Consider the following 19,129-nt stretch of genomic DNA (forward strand, 5'->3'; position numbering starts at 1 on the left):
ACGTACTCCGGTGGTAGTTAAACTCCGTTTGACACAGGTTGCATTTTACTTTTGACTTGTCAACTGAAGCGTCTGGAAGTGTTTTAAAGTTAAACAAGCCGTTCAAAAGTCCAGTAGCTCTCTTACTTTCCATCAGCGCGGTAGGTTTACTGCAGGAGGCCACTTCAAAGCATAGCGCTACAGCTAGAGGAGCCGTCTACGGGGGAGTAGAAGGGACAAAAAGGCTTGCAACATTAACGCGTTATGGATTTCATTAAATCTAATCGCATTTAACGTCTTAATGCTGACAGCCCTAAATATAATATAATATAATATAATATAACAGGCTGTGCATCTTACGTGACAGCTCCTCTCTCCTCAGAGGTTTCCTCAGGCAGGATTTTGGTGGCCCTAAACAAAATTCTGTTTGTGGCCCCAAAACACTTGAGACATAAGCACCAAACTACACACGCTTATGGAAGTAAATCTGTGCCATCTGCTTTTGAATTTGAATTTTTAGCACTGAATTTTTTTTCCTCTGAATTTTTTCTAATGTTTAAAAAAATTCAGTGTAACAAAATTCAATGCCTTCAAAAATTCAGTGTAAAAAAATTCAATGTCTTCAAAAATTCAGTGTAAAAAAAATAAATGTCGCATTGAATTTTTTTTTCCAGAAAATTCAGAGGAAAAAAAAATCAGTTCTTGAAATTCAACGGCTTTTAAAATTCAAAGTCTGATTTCAATGAAAAAAAGATTGAGTGTTTGAAATTCGATGCAAAACAATTCAGTGCTAAAAATTCAAATTCAAAAGCAGATGGCACAGATTTACTTCCATACACGCTGCTCATAACTGAACCAACATGAACACACACACTAGAGATGGAACATGAATTAACAACAGCTCTCTGACTTTATTTGAAAAGCAAAGTGTATTAAATGTGTGTAATGGAGGGAGGAGATGAGCCTGAAGTCTCTGACCATGTTCCCTCTGCAGCAGCTGATGAGCTAGATGCTCCTGCTGCAGTAGAAGCTTCTCTAAAATATTTAAATAATGCAAAGAAAAGATCATACATTATTATTCATATTTAAATATAGGCTGGAAGACATTACACAGGAACAGTACATGTATCTTCCAGACCTTTATATTAACCACACAACAAATACAATTTTATCAAAATATTCAAATGGTCCAGTTATCTAAATATGTCCAAATATGATCTATGGAAATACAATTTAACATAACTGGAAAACTAATGTTAGCCTGAAACTATTAGAGGCATTTTGGACACACAAGGTTAGATAGGTGAATTAAAATAATACAATAAATAGAAATAATAAATCAAACCACCACTTTAATGTTACAAGAAAACATTGGGTGCTAGTTAAGCTAGCTGTTATGAATTATAAATGAGGTTACAGTCCTACTGATGTTAGCTGTTAATGCTAAACGTTTCAGCTAAAAATAATAATATGCAAGAAAATGAGTCAGCTCATTTAATCAGATTCAATAAACAATAACAAACCTTTATACTGTGATAGTTTTCTCTTCTTTGGCCGTTCAGAGCAGCTGCTGATAGAAACACACACTCTCCCTCCTGGACAGCAGAGGCTCTCCTCTCTTCTTCATTTGGATTTAAAAGTGATTTATGAAAAATTAAAACACCACAAGTGTTTAAATATCACATTTATATAGTTGATGAAGTTAATCTAATGAGGTCTGTGAGTCTTAATAGTCCTTATAACATCCTTACCGTTGCATTACCTACTGTGTATCTAGGTTACCATGGTTACACCTACTGTGTATCTTAGTTACCATGGTTACACAGAGTTCGTTGCTGCGGCAGTAAAACAGTAAATAAATAGTTTGAACATCATATAACTCCCGCGAAACTACTCGTATCGCTATAAGCAGAATTGATCCATCTGTCTGGTAACATCTGGACAGTCTGAAGAGCCTCGTTGAAGTTAGCAGATAGCTAACCGGAAGTTAGCTTCTCAACCAGCGGACATTCATCCAGCCAGTTCAGGAAAGAGGAAAGTTCCACAGACTGAAGATAATGTGAACAGAGATTTATATGGCAGTGATAGGCGTAATCAGTATTGAGTTAACTCGTTTGGGAAGGGCTTAAATGTGATGGTTTATCATTTATATGTAAAAATATCGCACTGCAGTGTGAAGAGCTGGCAAAATATGAAGTCCCACTGGTCGTGTGGCGCCTCCTAGTGGCTGTAGCCCTAAACAACCGCATAGACCGTTAATGCCACGGGCCGGTCCTGATCACATACAATAAATGAAGGCTGAACAAACATTCAATTCTGTCAAACATCACATTTATTTATTGGAAACAGCAGAACGAAGATAAAACACTTCATTTCACTAAATAATATTTCCTTTTGTTCGGTTACATTAACTCAAAAAGTTCAATAACTCAATAACACATCTAAGCTGAATAATTAGTATATAGTCTATAAAAGGAAGAGAAGAAACAAAGATATAAACTCATCAAACATGCGGATAGATTTTTAAATGATTTCTTGACTATTCTGAAATTTAATGACTTTTGCTAAAGTGGTCCAAAATGCACGAAAATGAAAATATTTTAAACGCCATATTTTTGTATAGATGCTACTAATGTTTGTCCATTGAGGCTGTTCTGGGTCAGATTATCTCCGTATCTATGTCCATGTGTTTTAGTGAAATTAATAGTTAATAGTTTTAATAAGATAGTAGTTATGAGGATTTCTTTTTATGATGTAGCAGTGAAGACTGATGGCTCTAATGGTTCTACAATAAACACCACACTTCCAGAAAGCTCTGCTCATTTTACCTTTACATAGAAAATACATTTCCATCATTATTGCTATGTTATATTTTCATGTCTGAGGTAAAATAGGACATGATATTGTGTGATAGGAGCTGTTTAGTATGTAAAAGCTAAAAAATACACTCTCTCTGCTCTCTGAGACATGAATCAATGTTTAATCACATTTATTGATCAGTCAGATCAACTATTGATGCTTTCTAAACACATCTGTGCTTCAACATTTGGTGTAAACACTTTTTATGAGGAGAAATAACTGAGGAGAAAATATGAAGAGTATGAGAGGAGAGAATATGAACAGTATGTAAAGGGTTAAGTAAAAATGTAACAGCTGTTCACAAGAGAAATTCATATTCTGTCAAACTATAATTATAAACAGATAATTATGTTACAAATGGTCCAATCAGATCTCCTCTTTGCTCTTCTTCTAGTGGTTTTAATAAAGGTCTTACTACTTCCTGTTTTGGCACTGAGAGTTGGTGCTGGATGGAAATCAGAAGCTGTGGAATCGAACAATATGGAGGTCATTCCTCGCCGTGCTGAGCTGCAAAAACCTGTCAGACTGAGAGGAGAGATGAAACCAAACGTGATTTTCTTCTTCAGAGGGTTTGTGTGGCTCCTCGGAGGTCCTACTCTGCTCCCCGAGCTCCTTCCTCTCCAGCCGGCTCTGCTTCCTCTCCAGCCGGCTCTCCTTCCTCTCCAGCCGGCTCTCCTTTCTCTCCAGCCATCTCTCCTTCCTCTCCAGTCGGCTCTCCTTCCTCTCCAGCCGGCTCTGCTTCCTCTCCAGCCGGCTCTCCTTCCTCTCCAGCCGTCTCTCCTTCAGCTCTGGAAACACCCAGGTTGTAATAACTCAGCTCAATGTTCTCCTGTGGGTCTGACTTCTGCCCCCTGCTGGCCTGGAGAGACATGACAACACAGATCTAAGTGACTGCATCACTCCTCTCTGCAGTATAAACAGGCTGAGTGCTTCATTTCAACCAGTCCTCTAAACAAACATGTTCAGTACCTTCAGGATGAAATAGATGGCAGTGTTAGACAGCAGCAGAGCCACCAGCAGGAAGACGACCAGTCTGATGATAAAACCTTTTGGATCTGATGAGACACATTCAGTCATCACATTAGATCACATGACATCATGAGGACAACAGCTCCCATGAAACAGAAACTTTAGTGACGTTAAATCTCCTAAAATCAGTGAAGTCTGAAGCAGCTTGTTGATTCAGCTCTTAGAGAATAAGTTCATCTGATCCTCTCTGTATGCTGATGATGTTCAACAAAAACCACTCATGTGTTCACAGCTGCTTTGAAAGAATGAATGAAAGTCTGCTGATTCTCTCCTTAAAGCTCCTGTCTGCTTAAAATGATTCAACTGATTGTTAACAGTCAACATCTTTACATGCAGTTAAATCAGATGTGAAGAGCTAGTGAAGCTCTGAGTTCATCATGTAAACCCTGTTTATTATCATTATAGTGCTTATCTGGCTTCACTTTTACTTTCCACTACAACACAGTTGTTATGGTTGAATAATGTTAAAGAAGCAGGGAAGGAAACAGTTTACAGCTCCTTCATCAGATTGTGACTGAGCTCTCTGTAGGTCGCTGGGTCGCTCCGGCTGCCTCATGACTTTTTATCACACATGGAAACAAAGTCAGTGTGACGTCTCAGTTGGACTGAGCTTCACACTCTGCTTCAGCTTACCTGTGACAGTGAGAGAGAGCAGACGGCTCTCAGAGGAGAAGTTATGAGAAAAAACATAGACGCCATAAACACAGCTGTAGCTTCCTTGGTGGGCGGGGTCTGCAGCAGGAAACAGGAAATCAGCAGAGTGATTGACAGCTGGCTGGGTGTAGTTGTATGCTGTGTTGGAGGAGCTGAAGGTGAGCTGGAAGGAGCCTCCTGGGTACTGAGGCTGGACGGAGCAGCTAATGGTGAAGCTGGAGCCCTGGAGAACCTGAAACCCCTGCTGCTGGGCCCTGGAGACCCCGTCCATGGTAGGAGACACAGAGATGATTGGCTGAAGCAGCAGGTCTGTAAATACAGAGAGGTGATTGGCTGAAGCAGCAGGTCTGTAAATACAGAGAGGTGATTGGCTGAAGCAGCAGGTGTGTAAATACAGAGAGGTGTGGCACCCTGGACATTTTAGGGGCTCAGATTATTTTCAGATGTGTTGTTGTATTAGTTTGTTATGTTAGTGACTGGCGCTGTAATCCTTTGCTGAAGGAAGTTAGCCCAGTCATAGTGGACACAGTCACAGTAGAAGCAACAGGAGAGTACTGATGCTACACTGTCTTTTTGTTGTGTATTTCACTACAAATAAAACCATCTGGCACCTGGATGAACATTGTCTACATTCAGTGTGGAACAAGATGATGAATCCTTCTTCTTCTGTGAGAAGCTGAATGTTGTTTTCTCCTCATTTGTTTGTTGAGATAAATGAACGTTGATCACTGAGAGATGATCACACAGCACAGAGAACTCCTACATTCATGTGTAATACAGAGGAGTCAGAGAGCAGAGGAGGAAACACATTAACATCCTCAGCTGCCTTCAGATCAGACAGAAAACGGCTGCAGTTTGATTCATCTGAGACCATCAACATGTTAATAAGACATTCATACAACACTGCATACACAATAGTTTCCTACAGAAATGATTGGAAGATATTTAACCTGTTAGCAAACTGTTGCTTCTTTGTTCAGACACAGACCAACAACTATATTCATTTGTGATGTAGTTGTTTGTAAGGTGGATGTGACTGAGTTGGCTCAGGAGAACTGCAGAGTGTGTGAGTGAACCACAGCAGGTTGATTAAAGGTTCAGATTGTTTCAGTTTGAATCAATGAGCCTCCAGGAACAAGCTAACTTCTCTACCCTTTAGGAAGCCGTCATCCTCCATAAGTTTACAGTTCAGTTCAATGGAAACCACCAACTATCACTGTGACAGAGGAAGGAGAGTATTACTGTCAGAGATGATGTCACTGATGGACTTACCTGAGCAGGTGAGCTCCACCATGGAGGAAGAGTACTCTGATGATGCACAGTCTCTCAGTGCAGATCCAAACTGAAGACAGTCAGGTCTGATCCCCCATCCAGGTCTGGATGAGGACTTCTTTCTGCGTCCTGTTGAAACAGCAGAGCCACAGTCCAATTCTCTGCAGGCAACAGCTGCTTCCTTCAGGGTCCAGGAAGAGGAATCCACTGATCTCCACTCTCCCCGTTTCAACTCCAGTGTACCTGCACACCGACTGGCTCCTCCCACCAACCTGACAGTCTCTGAACAGAAACAAGAGAGTCATCAGTAAAAGAATAAAGTGAGTTTCATTAGAACTGAAACAAGAGAGTCATCAGTAAAAGAATAAAGTGAGTTTCATTAAAACTGAAATGAAGACAAATCAAAGCTGCAGCTCCTCTTCTACCTGAGCAGGTGAGTCCAACAGATTTACCAGGTGAGCAGGTTCTTCTAGCTGAGTCTGATCTTCTACAGTCCAGGAGAGCAGACTCATTGCCTCCACACTGGAACTCTTGGGTCCACATTGGAGCCTCCACTTCTCCATAGAGCGCCCCCTGGAGGACTGAAGGAGCCCCACAGTCAAGCTCCCTACAGACCACCTCTGCATCCTGCTGGTCAAAGTCAGCTTCACACACTGAGGACCACGACTGCTCAGACTTCACCTCCAGTCTGCCTGAACACAGACTAGTCCCATTCACCAGCCTGACAGAGTCTGGAGAGAGAGAGGATTTAATATTTAATACTGATCTTTATTTACCACCTTATATATCATGACACATATAAAACATCTCAGGAGGTCCCCTCCTGGAGCTGTGGAGTCTCTGGTAGCCGGGCCTCGGCCTCTGGACAGGAATTGATCAGATTTTATTGATACCAATACAATAATCTATTCTGCTAGTTGGTCCAGTTCTTCATTGGTTCTCTTATCAATTCCTGATCAAATGTTTTGTGTGGAAAGAAATTGTCCTACACAAGTTTCAGGGACAACAAAACTGTTTGATTGTCTCCACTGTTAATCAATGATGTTGCATGCTGATGAATATGTTGGTAAGATAAATAACATGCAAATAATGCACAGCCAACAGTTCATTACTTAAATAATGAATTTGAAAGCATCTAACAGTCTCCTGCCTCTATGAACAGCAGTGCCAATCACATGCTGCTTGTTCCAGCTGTGTCAGTGTAATGGTTATAAGAATGCTGTAATTCTGAATGAATGAATGGAAACAATATGAGTTAAAACATATTTAAACATGTGTGTAAAAGGAAAAGATAAAGGTGCTGAGTTCAAATGCTGTAATTCATTGTTCTATCAAAGGGATTGATTTAAAAACACACTATGATCTGCAGATCAAGGTTATCTGTGATCCATTGCTCTGACCTTTCAGGTAAAACAGGTTAAAAAAGATAAATAGGATAAAAAGATGATCTGTGTTTAAAATGTAGACTCATCAACCTTCTGTAATGTTTAAAATACACTTTAAGTTACATTTAGCAGTGTTCTCTTATTTCCCTGAGTTTCCTTTTTTTCTGAGAGTTTTAAGTTCTAGTTTGTAACTACTGATCTGTTTTAGATTGCTAAGGTCTCGTTCAGCCTGTGTAGAGGAACAGCAGGTCTGTAAATACAGAGAGGTGATTGGCTGAAGCAGCAGGTCTGTAAATACAGAGAGGTGATTGGCTGAAGCAGCAGGTGTGTAAATACAGAGAGGTGTGGCACCCTGGACATTTTAGGGGCTCAGATTATTTTCAGATGTGTTGTTGTATTAGTTTGTTATGTTAGTGACTGGCGCTGTAATCCTTTGCTGAAGGAAGTTAGCCCAGTCATAGTGGACACAGTCACAGTAGAAGCAACAGGAGAGTACTGATGCTAGACTGTCTTTTTGTTGTGTATTTCACTACAAATAAAACCATCTGGCACCTGGATGAACATTGTCTACATTCAGTGTGGAACAAGATGATGAATCCTTCTTCTTCTGTGAGAAGCTGAATGTTGTTTTCTCCTCATTTGTTTGTTGAGATAAATGAACGTTGATCACTGAGAGATGATCACACAGCACAGAGAACTCCTACATTCATGTGTAATACAGAGGAGTCAGAGAGCAGAGGAGGAAACACATTAACATCCTCAGCTGCCTTCAGATCAGACAGAAAACAGCTGCAGTTTGATTCATCTGAGACCATCAACATGTTAATAAGACATTCATACAACACTGCATACACAATAGTTTCCTACACAAATGATTGGAAGATATTTAACCTGTTAGCAAACTGTTGCTTCTTTGTTCAGACACAGACCAACAACTATATTCATTTGTGATGTAGTTGTTTGTAAGGTGGATGTGACTGAGCTGGCTCAGGAGAACTGCAGTGTGTGTGAGTGAACCACAGCAGGTTGATTAAAGGTTCAGATTGTTTCAGTTTGAATCAATGAGCCTCCAGGAACAAGCTAACTTCTCTACCCTTTAGGAAGCCGTCATCCTCCATAAGTTTACAGTTCAGTTCAATGGAAACCACCAACTATCACTGTGACAGAGGAAGGAGAGTATTACTGTCAGAGATGATGTCACTGATGGACTTACCTGAGCAGGTGAGCTCCGACATGGTGGAAGAGGACACCATATATGATGACTCTACACAGTCCCTCAGTATAGATCCAGACTGAAGACAGTCACGTCTGATCCACCAATCAGGTTGGTGTGAGGACTTATGTCTGAGTCCTGTTGAAACAGCAGAGCCACAGTCCAATTCTCTGCAGACAACAGCTGCTTCCTTCAGGGTCCAGTCAGAGTCACTCACTGGTCTCCACTCTTCCTGTTTCACCTCCAGTGTACCTGCACAGCGACTGGCTCCTTCCACCAACCTGACAGTCTCTGAGCAGAAACAAGAGAGTCATCAGTAAAAGAATAAAGTGAGTTTCATTAGAACAGAAACAAGAGAGTCATCAGTAAAAGAATAAAGTGAGTTTCATTAGAACAGAAACAAGAGAGTCATCAGTAAAAGAATAAAGTGAGTTTCATTAGAACAGAAATGAAGACAAATCAAAGCTGCAGCTCCTCTTCTACCTGGTGAGCAGGTGAGTCCAACAGCTTTACCAGGTGAGCAGGTTCTTCTAGCTGAGTCTGATCTTCTACAGTCCAGGAGAGCAGACTCATGGCCTCCACACTGGAACTCTTTCGTCCACATTGGAGCCTCCACTTCTCCATAGAGCGCCCCCTGGAGGACTGAAGGAGCCCCGCAGCCAAGCTCCCTACAGACCACCTCTGCATCCTGCTGGTCAAAGTCAGCTTCACACACTGAGGACCACGACTGCTCAGACTTCACCTCCAGTCTGCCTGAACACAGACTAGTCCCATTCACCAGCCTGACAGAGTCTGGAGAGAGAGAGGATTTAATATTTAATACTGATCTTTATTTACCACCTTATATATCATGACACATATAAAACATCTCAGGAGGTCCCCTCCTGGAGCTGTGGAGTCTCTGGTAGCCGGGCCTCGGCCTCTGGACAGGAATTGATTAGATTTTATTGATACCAATACAATAATCTATTCTGCTAGTTGGTCCAGTTCTTCATTGGTTCTCTTATCAATTCCTGATCAAATGTTTTGTGTGGAAAGAAATTGTCCTACACAAGTTTCAGGGACAACACAACAGTTTGATTGTCTCCACTGTTAATCAATGATGTTGCATGCTGATGAATATGTTGGTAAGATAAATAACATGCAAATAATGCACAGCCAACAGTTCATTACTTAAATAATGAATTTGAAAGCATCTAACAGTCTCCTGCCTCTATGAACAGCAGTGCCAATCACATGCTGCTTGTTCCAGCTGTGTCAGTGTAATGGTTATAAGAATGCTGTAATTCTGAATGAATGAATGGAAACAATATGAGTTAAAACATATTTAAACATGTGTGTAAAAGGAAAAGATAAAGGTGCTGAGTTAAAATGCTGTAATTCATTGTTCTATCAAAGGGATTGATTTAAAAACACACTATGATCTGCAGATCAAGGTTATCTGTGATCCATTGCTCTGACCTTTCAGGTAAAACAGGTTAAAAAAGATAAATAGGATAAAAAGATGATCTGTGTTTAAAATGTAGACTCATCAACCTTCTGTAATGTTTAAAATACACTTTAAGTTACATTTAGCAGTGTTCTCTTATTTCCCTGAGTTTCCTTTTTTTCTGAGAGTTTTAAGTTCTAGTTTGTAACTACTGATCTGTTTTAGATTGCTAAGGTCTCGTTCAGCCTGTGTAGAGGAACAGCAGAGGGGTATTGCATGAAACCAGGATAAGGGATTAAGCCGGGATATGTTAGTTATCTTGGCTGAATTTAGCCTCAAGTCGGTTGCATGAAAGCAGGTTAAATTTATCCTGGCCCAGTTACTATGGTGATTTATTCTCTGCAGCTAGCCTGCTCCAGACCAGGCTAACAACCAGACTAAGATTATTCTCAGGGATTCATCTGGCAGTTCTGTCAATTAATGGGTTTTACAGCATTTCCATGGTCTTTCTAAATATGTTGATATAATAGACTATATTGTTGTTTCATTAAAGTCTGTTGACTGTTTAATTGCAACAGTTGTTTTATAGTCATTCATGTGGTATCATTATTGTGTATAATGTACAGTAGATTTACTTTGTACTATTTACTAGCCGATACTCACAATGTTACTTGGCTGCTTCTGAGGCTGAGCAGCATCTGGGTCCTGTTACACGTTATTTTCTATTAGCACCAAATCACTGACTTCATATCCATTATGGGCTAAATGAGCAAGACATTTCCACAAAATTGACATGATACCTCAAGCCTGGAGTCCAGCAACACTGTCTCCTCATCTGCAGAAGTGCATCCTGCAGCTGCAGATGTGCCTTCCCCCTGCCCTACACCTAATTATAATAATTGTTTGCACTTAATTATATTTCCTGAGTAGCATGCACTTTTACTTGCCACATTTAAATCAAAGTGTTTAATTTAATTTAAATCAAAACTGTTGATTAGTGGGCTTGGACAGTAACTTCTTTAGTCCTTTAATTGTAAGTTTTGACAGTTCTAGTGGAGCACTGTTGTATTAATTGTACTTTTTTTTAAAGTATATTTTTTGGGCTTTTTGCCTTTGATTTACAGGTTAGTAGAGAGAGACAGGAAAACTGGAGACAGAGTGGGGGAATGACATGCAGGATAGGAGTGCTTGGTGCGGGATTTGAACCGGGGTCACCTGCAAATCCCGGTAGCCTTGAGCCAGTCCGCGATTGTCTGCCAGGCTTTCTCCCTTTCCTTGATTACAGTGCTTTGTGCTTGTGTTGCCTTTTTTTCTTATAATTTCTTTAACCTCATCATGAAACTCCATCAGGAGCTGTTGTTCAGCGGCCGTGAAGAATGACGCGCAACACCTTTCCATTTTCCAATCTGTGATTCTGTGATCGATGCCATGGGTCTATTTGAGAATGCCGTGAACACGCACTTATCCCACCTATCTACACCTGGCTTGACATAGCCGGGCCTTTTCATCCTGGCTCAGCAAATGTGCAACCGAATAAGCCAAGATGCAACGGTCAGACTAGATCAAGCTGCGCTTGCTCAGTTATCCTAGATTTCTTTGTTCTACTTTTGTGCAATACCCCTCTGGTCATTTTAGGGGCTCAGATTATTTTCAGATGTGTTGTTGTTATTGTTGTCTCACGTGTTTTTATTCAGAACAGAAAAAACGTACAAAAGCCGTCAGTAGGGGACAGTATAACATCCTCTCAACACTGTGTCAAATTACTTTTCCCTACAACACTCCCACTTAATTTTACACTGGCATTTAAGCACTTAAGCAATTTCCAAAACTAAGATCAGTCCTCAACCTCATAAATAATGTCAAAATAATAAATCCTTCCAAACTTGCATATGTTTTTTTTTTCTTATTATTTTTCCTCTTATTACCTGTTACCTTGCGTACTGTTTTCATAACATATTGAACAATAGACAGTACAGTAAGCATATTACAAAGATTTAAACAGGGTTAAGCCCGATCTCTCTCCTAAGGTACTCAAACCTTTGTCTTGTCAGTGGCTTGGTCAAGATATCTGCCTTCATATCAAATGTTGGACAATACTGTACTTGTATTTGCCCATTCTGCACACATTCACAAATGTAATGGTAGCGAATGTCTATGTGTTTAGCTCTTGAATGATTGACTGGATTCTTTGCGATTGCGATGGCTCCTTGATTGTCCTCCAGGATCACTGTAGGCGAATCACTCATTCCAAGTTCAGTCAGTAATCGCTTCAGCCAGGTACCTTTTTGAGCTCCTTGGCTGAGTGCAATATACTCGGCTTCTGCTGTTGACAGTGCAACTGTTGCCTGTTTCTTGCTGAACCAACTCACTGCTCCTCCACTCAGGAAAAACATATTTCCAGTTGTTGAGCGACGGTCATCCTGATCTCCGGCCCAATCAGCATCTGAGAAACCAATCAAAGTTCCTGACTCTGACTGCTCATACTTGAGGGCAAGATTCACTGTTCCCTTCAAGTATCGAAGAATTCTCTTCACAGTCATCAGATGTGCAGTGTTTGAATTTGCATTGAACTTTGACACAACACTCACTGCTTGTGCTATGTCTGGCCGTGTGGCCATTGCTGCATACAACAAACTACCTACCATGGACTGATAAGTACTTGGGTTCACAGGTTTACTGACACCATCATCTTTTCTTAACTTTACATTTGCATCAGCAGGGGTTGCAATGGGATTAGCATTGCTCATTCCATACTTCTGGAGAATGGTTTCAATGTAATGCTTCTGATACAGAAAGACACACTTCTTGGCTCTGTCTGGAACAACAGAGATGCCCAGGATATAGGACAGCTCCCCCATGTCCTTCATCTTGTAGTGCCTTTTGAGAGCTTGTTTCAACTCATCCATGCTTTCTGTTGATTCTGTGATCAAAATCAGATCATCAACATACACAGCTAGAATCTCTAGCTCCTGTCGAGATCTCACAAACACACATGGGTCTGATGTGCTCTGTTTAAAGCCAATGTCTTTCATGAACTCTGTGAAAGCCTTGCTCCAACAGCGAGGAGACTGTTTCAGCCCATATATTGACTTCTTCAGTTTGCACACAAGATGTTTCTGCCCTGGTTTGATGTATCCCTCTGGTTGCTCCATGTAGATTTCTTCCTCCAGATGTCCATTTAGGAATGCAGTTACTACATCCATCTGGTGTACATGTAGATTATTCTGGACAGCAAAAGACAGTAATGTACGAATTGAGCTGAATCGTACCACAGGTGAAAAAGTTTCATCATAGTCAGCACCATACATCTGTGAGTAGCCTTTAGCAACGAGTCTACACTTGTGTCTCTCCACTCGTCCGTCACTGTGATGCTTGACTTTGAACACCCACCTCGATCCTATTGCCTTGCGATCCTTTGGTAAATCTACTAAGTCCCACGTCTCATTTTCTAGCAGTGACTCATATTCCAAGTCAGCCGCCTCCTGCCATTCCTTTGCATTAGGACTCATTAATGCCTCTTTTAGTGTGCTTGGCTCTGTAACACAACACACATTGGCAATATGATCAACAGTTACTTTGTCAGCAAACTCATCATATCCATGTCTCTTTGGAGGCTTCCTGATTCTGCTGCTTTCTCTAGCAGATTCACTGACAGTGGCCTCATCAGATGATGTTTCCCGTTCATCAGTATTAATGGATATTTCCTTCTCTGAACAGGATACATCCACTTCCTGTTTCCAGCCGAAGTCAGATTCATTGAAGATGACATCTCGACGAATGAGAATCCTCCTTTTCTCTTCATCTAAGAGACGGTAGCCCTTTGCATTGTTTGCGTATCCCATGAAGCGAAGCTTCACAGCTTTCTTGTCCAGTTTTCTTCTTTCTGTGTCTGGGACATGTGCATAAGCAACACAGCCAAATACTCTTATGTGACTCATGTCTGGCTTTTTGCCACTCCATCTCTGGTAGGGTGTCGCTTTCCTCAGAATAGATGTGGGCAACCTATTCTGTATATATGCTGCAGTTGCTACAGCCTCTGCCCAGTACATTTTTGGCAACTTAGCATGAGACAGCATACTTCTGGCTACTTCAATCAGTGTTCTGTTTTTCCTTTCAGCAACACCATTTTGCTGAGGTGTGTGAGGTACAGTCATCTCATGGTAGATACCTTGAGCTTTCAAGTATTCTTGAAATTCACTGGATGTGTATTCCCCACCATTATCTGTTCTCAGCCTTGTGACTTTCTGTCCACACTCATTGGAGAATGTTTTTTCAAATTCCTTGAATTTGCTAAGAACCTCACTTTTTTGTTTCAGGAAGTAGACCTTGCAACATCTGGAATAATCATCAATAAAAGTCACAAAGTACTTTGCTCCACCTATTGACTCAGTCTGCATGGGACCACAGACATCACTATGGATCAGCTGCAACTTACGTTTGGAGCGAATCTCTCCCACTGGCTTGTGTGGTTTTCTAGACAGCTTGCCCTCCACACAGGCTTCACAGAAGGTAGCTTCTTTCTCTGCAATAAAATCCAGTCCATTTACCAGATTTTTGAGTTCCTTTAATTTGCTGGTGTGACCCAGGCGCTGATGCCACAGGCTGGCTGTTACTGATGCACTTGATGCACCGTGACACACAGGCAAACCTCCCTCGATGTCCAGCTGATATAGTCCATCAGATCTTTGTGTTCCCATCCCATGGAGAGTTCCATCTTTCCCACGTATGTAGCAGCGAGACTTCTTGAACTGCACTGTATTTCCTTTTCTTGTAGCAGCTCCCACTGAGAAAAGATTTCTGGATAGCTTGGGAACATACAGCACATCATACATTGTGATATTTTTTACATCACCGACTTTGAATGTCATTCCGAGTTTGATGTTGCCAAGTCCTAGTGCATCCACCACCCTGCCGTCACCAAGTTTTACAGATTGTGGTTCTGAAAACTGTTGGTAGTCTTGAACACATTCTTTATAGCAAGTCATGTGCTTTGATGCTCCAGAGTCAATCAACCACTGAGCCTGTTGTGACACCTCATTCTGATTAGTCTCTTTAACTAAAAAAGCACTCTCAGATGACTCTTCAGTATCTTCACACATCATGCTTTTGGCCTTGTGGATTTTATTTTTCCTTTTTCCTCTTGGACAGTCACGCTTTATATGACCTTCTTTTCCACATTTGTAACATCTCCATGAGCTGGATTTGCCTTAGAATTAGGCTGCATATCTCCACAAACTTGCGTTGACATGGCTGATGCACCACCTGATGCAGCTCCATCATCATCTGCTTGCACTTTCTTTTGTTCTTCATTTATTAATGCTTGCTGAACAAACTGCAGTGTCAAATTGTCCATCTTTGTTTCTAATGCAGTGACAATTGTAGCATAGCTTGATGGCAAACTAGCCAGGAGAGTTATAATCTTGTCTTCCTCTTCAATTATAGCACCTATTGCCCCAAGCTTGTCAGTCAGTTCCTTCATTCGTTTTAAATGTTCAGTTAAACTTTCTCTTTCCTTCATTTCACATCTGAAGTATTTTTTCTTTTGGAACAGTTTATTTGCAAGAGTGTCTCTCTCAAAATGTCCTCTGAGCGTATCCAACGCTTCTTTTGGGGTCTGACAGCTTGTTATCAGGTAAAGCTGGGGTGTACTTACATTCAGCACCAAGACGGAAAATGCCTTTTCTTTCCGTCGTTGAAACTCAGCTTGTGCAGCAGCATTGGCTCCTGCTGTTAGCACATCCGTTTCCATTACCATGCCCCACAGTCATTTTGCCTTCAGCAAGTGCTCCATCTGAAATTTCCATGTTACCCAGTTCTCTGGTCTGCCCAGCTTGTCAATAAACAGTTTATCTTCCATTGTGAATCCCACAACACTGTTTATATCACAACACGGCTTTTTAGCGACGCTCTGGCCCAATAACCTATTGTTTTCTCACATGTTTTTATTCAGAATAGAAAAAACTTACAAAAGCCATCAGTAGGGGGCAGTATAACATCCTCTCAACACTGTGTCAAATTACTTTTCCCTACAACAGTTGTATTAGTTTGTTATGTTAGTGACTGGCGCTGTAATCCTTTGCTGAAGGAAGTTAGCCCAGTCATAGTGGACACAGTCACAGTAGAAGCAACAGGAGAGTACTGATGCTAGACTGTCTTTTTGTTGTGTATTTCACTACAAATAAAACCATCTGGCACCTGGATGAACATTGTCTACATTCAGTGTGGAACAAGATGATGAATCCTTCTTCTTCTGTGAGAAGCTGAATGTTGTTTTCTCCTCATTTGTTTGTTGAGATAAATGAACGTTGATCACTGAGAGATGATCACACAGCACAGAGAACTCCTACATTCATGTGTAATAAAGAGGAGTCAGAGAGCAGAGGAGGAAACACATTAACATCCTCAGCTGCCTTCAGATCAGACAGAAAACAGCTGCAGTTTGATTCATCTGAGACCATCAACATGTTAATAAGACATTCATACAACACTGCATGTAAAAAAGGCTGTGCTCCCATGCACTGTTCGCTGGAGTCTCTGATTTCCGACGCTGCTCTGTGTACACAAATGCATCACTCACTCTGCGTGCCTGCACCTGTAGAGCGAGTGAGACAGAGAGACGACGGCAGGACTTGACTGTTTCTCACCACGGCAACGTAAAACAGACTTTTTTTGTTGTGTGCGTCCATGAATGAGTGAGTTTCAAAGTCCTTTAAGTTTGTTATGTTGGGTGATATCTTATTTTGTTGCCATGAGTGTAATTAAAGGTTTTATTGCATTCAAATTCATTGTTAAGAGCTAGCTGCTGCATTGAGCTAATTGATGATCGCTAATGAGGGTTATGCTAGCTAGTTAAGTCGGTTGTACATTGTTTTTGCTATTTTATGTTAATATGGATGTACACTGTAAACTTGTTGAATGTTATTTAGCATTTATTTAGTGTTTATTTTTATGCTAAGGTTAATAGCTCTGATGTTAGCTGTTATTTATGCATAATTATGTTTGTATTGATGTTTATGTCCGATTGTAATTATTAATGAATCTGTATTGCTGTTCTCTGTTGTTGCAGAACCACACACACACACATGTACAAAAGTTCAAATGACTAGATAAATGGTCAAATATCTACGTGGACTCCTCATCTTTTTTCCCCTACACTCTCACCTGAATTATCATAATTAGTGTCCTGACCCGACACCCTGAAGTGTTTGCTGCCACACCTACCCGTTTTTCATATTCTTCCACACAATTTTTGGTCCTTCGAGCCGGATACAAGCAACCACTTCAGTCCAAGATGTTCAGGCCAGATGAGAGAGACTCAGAGGGAGATGTGGACCGTCCACGCCGACAAAGTCACCCACCATCCTATCTTCAGGACTATGAGGTCAGTCATCCTATGATGCACCGCAACCCAGTTGATGAGCACACCAGACAGACTACTACCACTGATGTTCTGCAATGTCTTCGTAGCATGAGGGAAGAAAATGAACAACTGAGACTTGATGTGCAACGCCTTACAAACATGATATCTAGCTCTCCTGTACTAGCCTCCCTATCCACTCTGTCTTCTGTTCTTTTGTCAAGAGTCTGAAGTTGCTACACTGATTCAGGTAGTGTTGCACAGAGTCACAGAAGGGACAGTATTTCTTTGGCTTCTCATGTGCTACCTCCACTGAAGTCATGACCTTCTCTGACTTTTCATTCTGCTCACTACCATGAAGAATGGTAGTGGACTTCTGCGACCTGTATTCGGGGCGTCGATCTCTGCGTGGAGCTTGCTTTTCTTTGTCTGAGTAGTACTGGCTTCCCTCTACCTGTACACGAACCTCGTACTCAAGCCACTCAGCCAGGTCAAGCAGTGTTGGGATAGGGGTACGGACCGGATTCACAAATCTCTGAAAGTTGGCTCTTAGGTCATGTGGCAACTTAGCTAAGAGACGAGATACATGTGAGCCACACCTCAACTCTGTCCAACCCTGACCCCCCAACTGATGCAACATGCCCACTAATGCACGGACTTGGAGAGCAAATGACTTGAACGCCTTTACATCTCCACTCTTGATGTTGGGTCCATCCATCAGATTGGAGATCCGTTTTAATGCTAGCTGTTGAGGTTGTCCATACATCTCAGTGAGTGCTCTCATGGTGTCATTGTACGGAAATAGGCTGCTGCTGTACGAATCAGCAATGAGCAGTGCTTCTTCACACTTCAGGTGATCCATCAATATCTGGAACTTGAGACGTTCTGGGCTGTCAGGTGGGAGTATGTTATCCAAGGCAAGCTTCAACCTTGCAAACTCGCGTGGATCCTCATGCACGAAATCTGGGATCGTTGGCTTAGGTCCGAAATAATCTGCCTGTGGATGTCTGCCATATGTGGGTGGAGCCTCAGACCGATCAGCTCGAGGCAGGCGCTCATATGGATGATGGCGGGGATCATCTGGGTAACGGTCATCCAGAAGCCTGTACTGCCTATCATGACCATAGTAGTAGCCATAGCCATGAACAGGACGATAGTGATCGTCATGGCGACCTATAGGATCAGGAGTATAGTCTTTAATTGTTCCTTTACATTCAAGGGTCAGAGCCTGAATGACCACCTCTTACCTGGACCAACACTGGGAGCTAGTCTGTTGGGAGTTCTCCTTAGATTTAGGGAACATCCTATTGCTATTAGCAGTGATGTTAAAGGGATGTTCCACCAGGTTCGACTGTTGGAAGAAGACAAACCTTTCCTCCGTTTCCTATGGCGAAATATGAAGGTGGATGAGGAACCCACAGTCTACGAGTGGCAGGTGCTTCCCTTTGGGACGACATGTAGTCCATGTTGTGCCACCTTTGCACTCCAAGCTCATGTCAGGAAGTACACAGAGCCAGACGAGGATGCACGTCTGTCCATAGAACGGTGTTTCTATGTTGACAACTGTCTGCAGAGTCTGCCCTCTGAAGCGCAAGCTAAAAAGTTGGTTGACAGACTGCAATCTCTCCTTATGGAGGGTGGATTTGAACTGCGGCAATGGGCTAGCAATGCTCCCACCGTTATTGACCACCTACCAAGAGAGTACCATTCAGAGAGCAGCGTTCTCTGGTTCAACCAGGAGTCAGCTGACCCCCAAGAGCGCACGCTTGGACTCATATGGCATTGTAAGTCTGATACGCTGCGATATAAACATCACCAGAGTGGAAGGTCAGAACCTACCATGCGCAACATCTATCGACTGCTTGCCCAACAGTATGATCCTCTTGGGTTCATTATCCCATACACTACCCGAGCCAAGATCATCGTGCAACGTCTCTGGGATAAAAAAAGAG

The 19,129-nt window shown here is 41.7% G+C and overlaps 1 protein-coding gene across 1 annotated transcript in view; it reads right to left on the reverse strand.

Annotated features, from left to right (window-relative positions):
• Window positions 1-4,450: 4,450 nt before the first annotated feature.
• The window catches only part of LOC128360051 (scavenger receptor cysteine-rich type 1 protein M130-like), a 69,558-nt gene continuing 54,879 nt past the window's right edge, over window positions 4,451-19,129 (reverse strand). Inside the window, exon 16 of the mRNA XM_053320364.1 lies at window positions 4,451-4,830. Within this exon, the coding sequence (XP_053176339.1) occupies window positions 4,451-4,830 (380 nt within the window). The remainder of the gene's footprint in view (window positions 4,831-19,129) is intronic.

This window comes from Scomber japonicus, chromosome 6 (genome assembly GCF_027409825.1).
Source record: "Scomber japonicus isolate fScoJap1 chromosome 6, fScoJap1.pri, whole genome shotgun sequence".
NCBI lineage: Eukaryota > Metazoa > Chordata > Actinopteri > Scombriformes > Scombridae > Scomber > Scomber japonicus.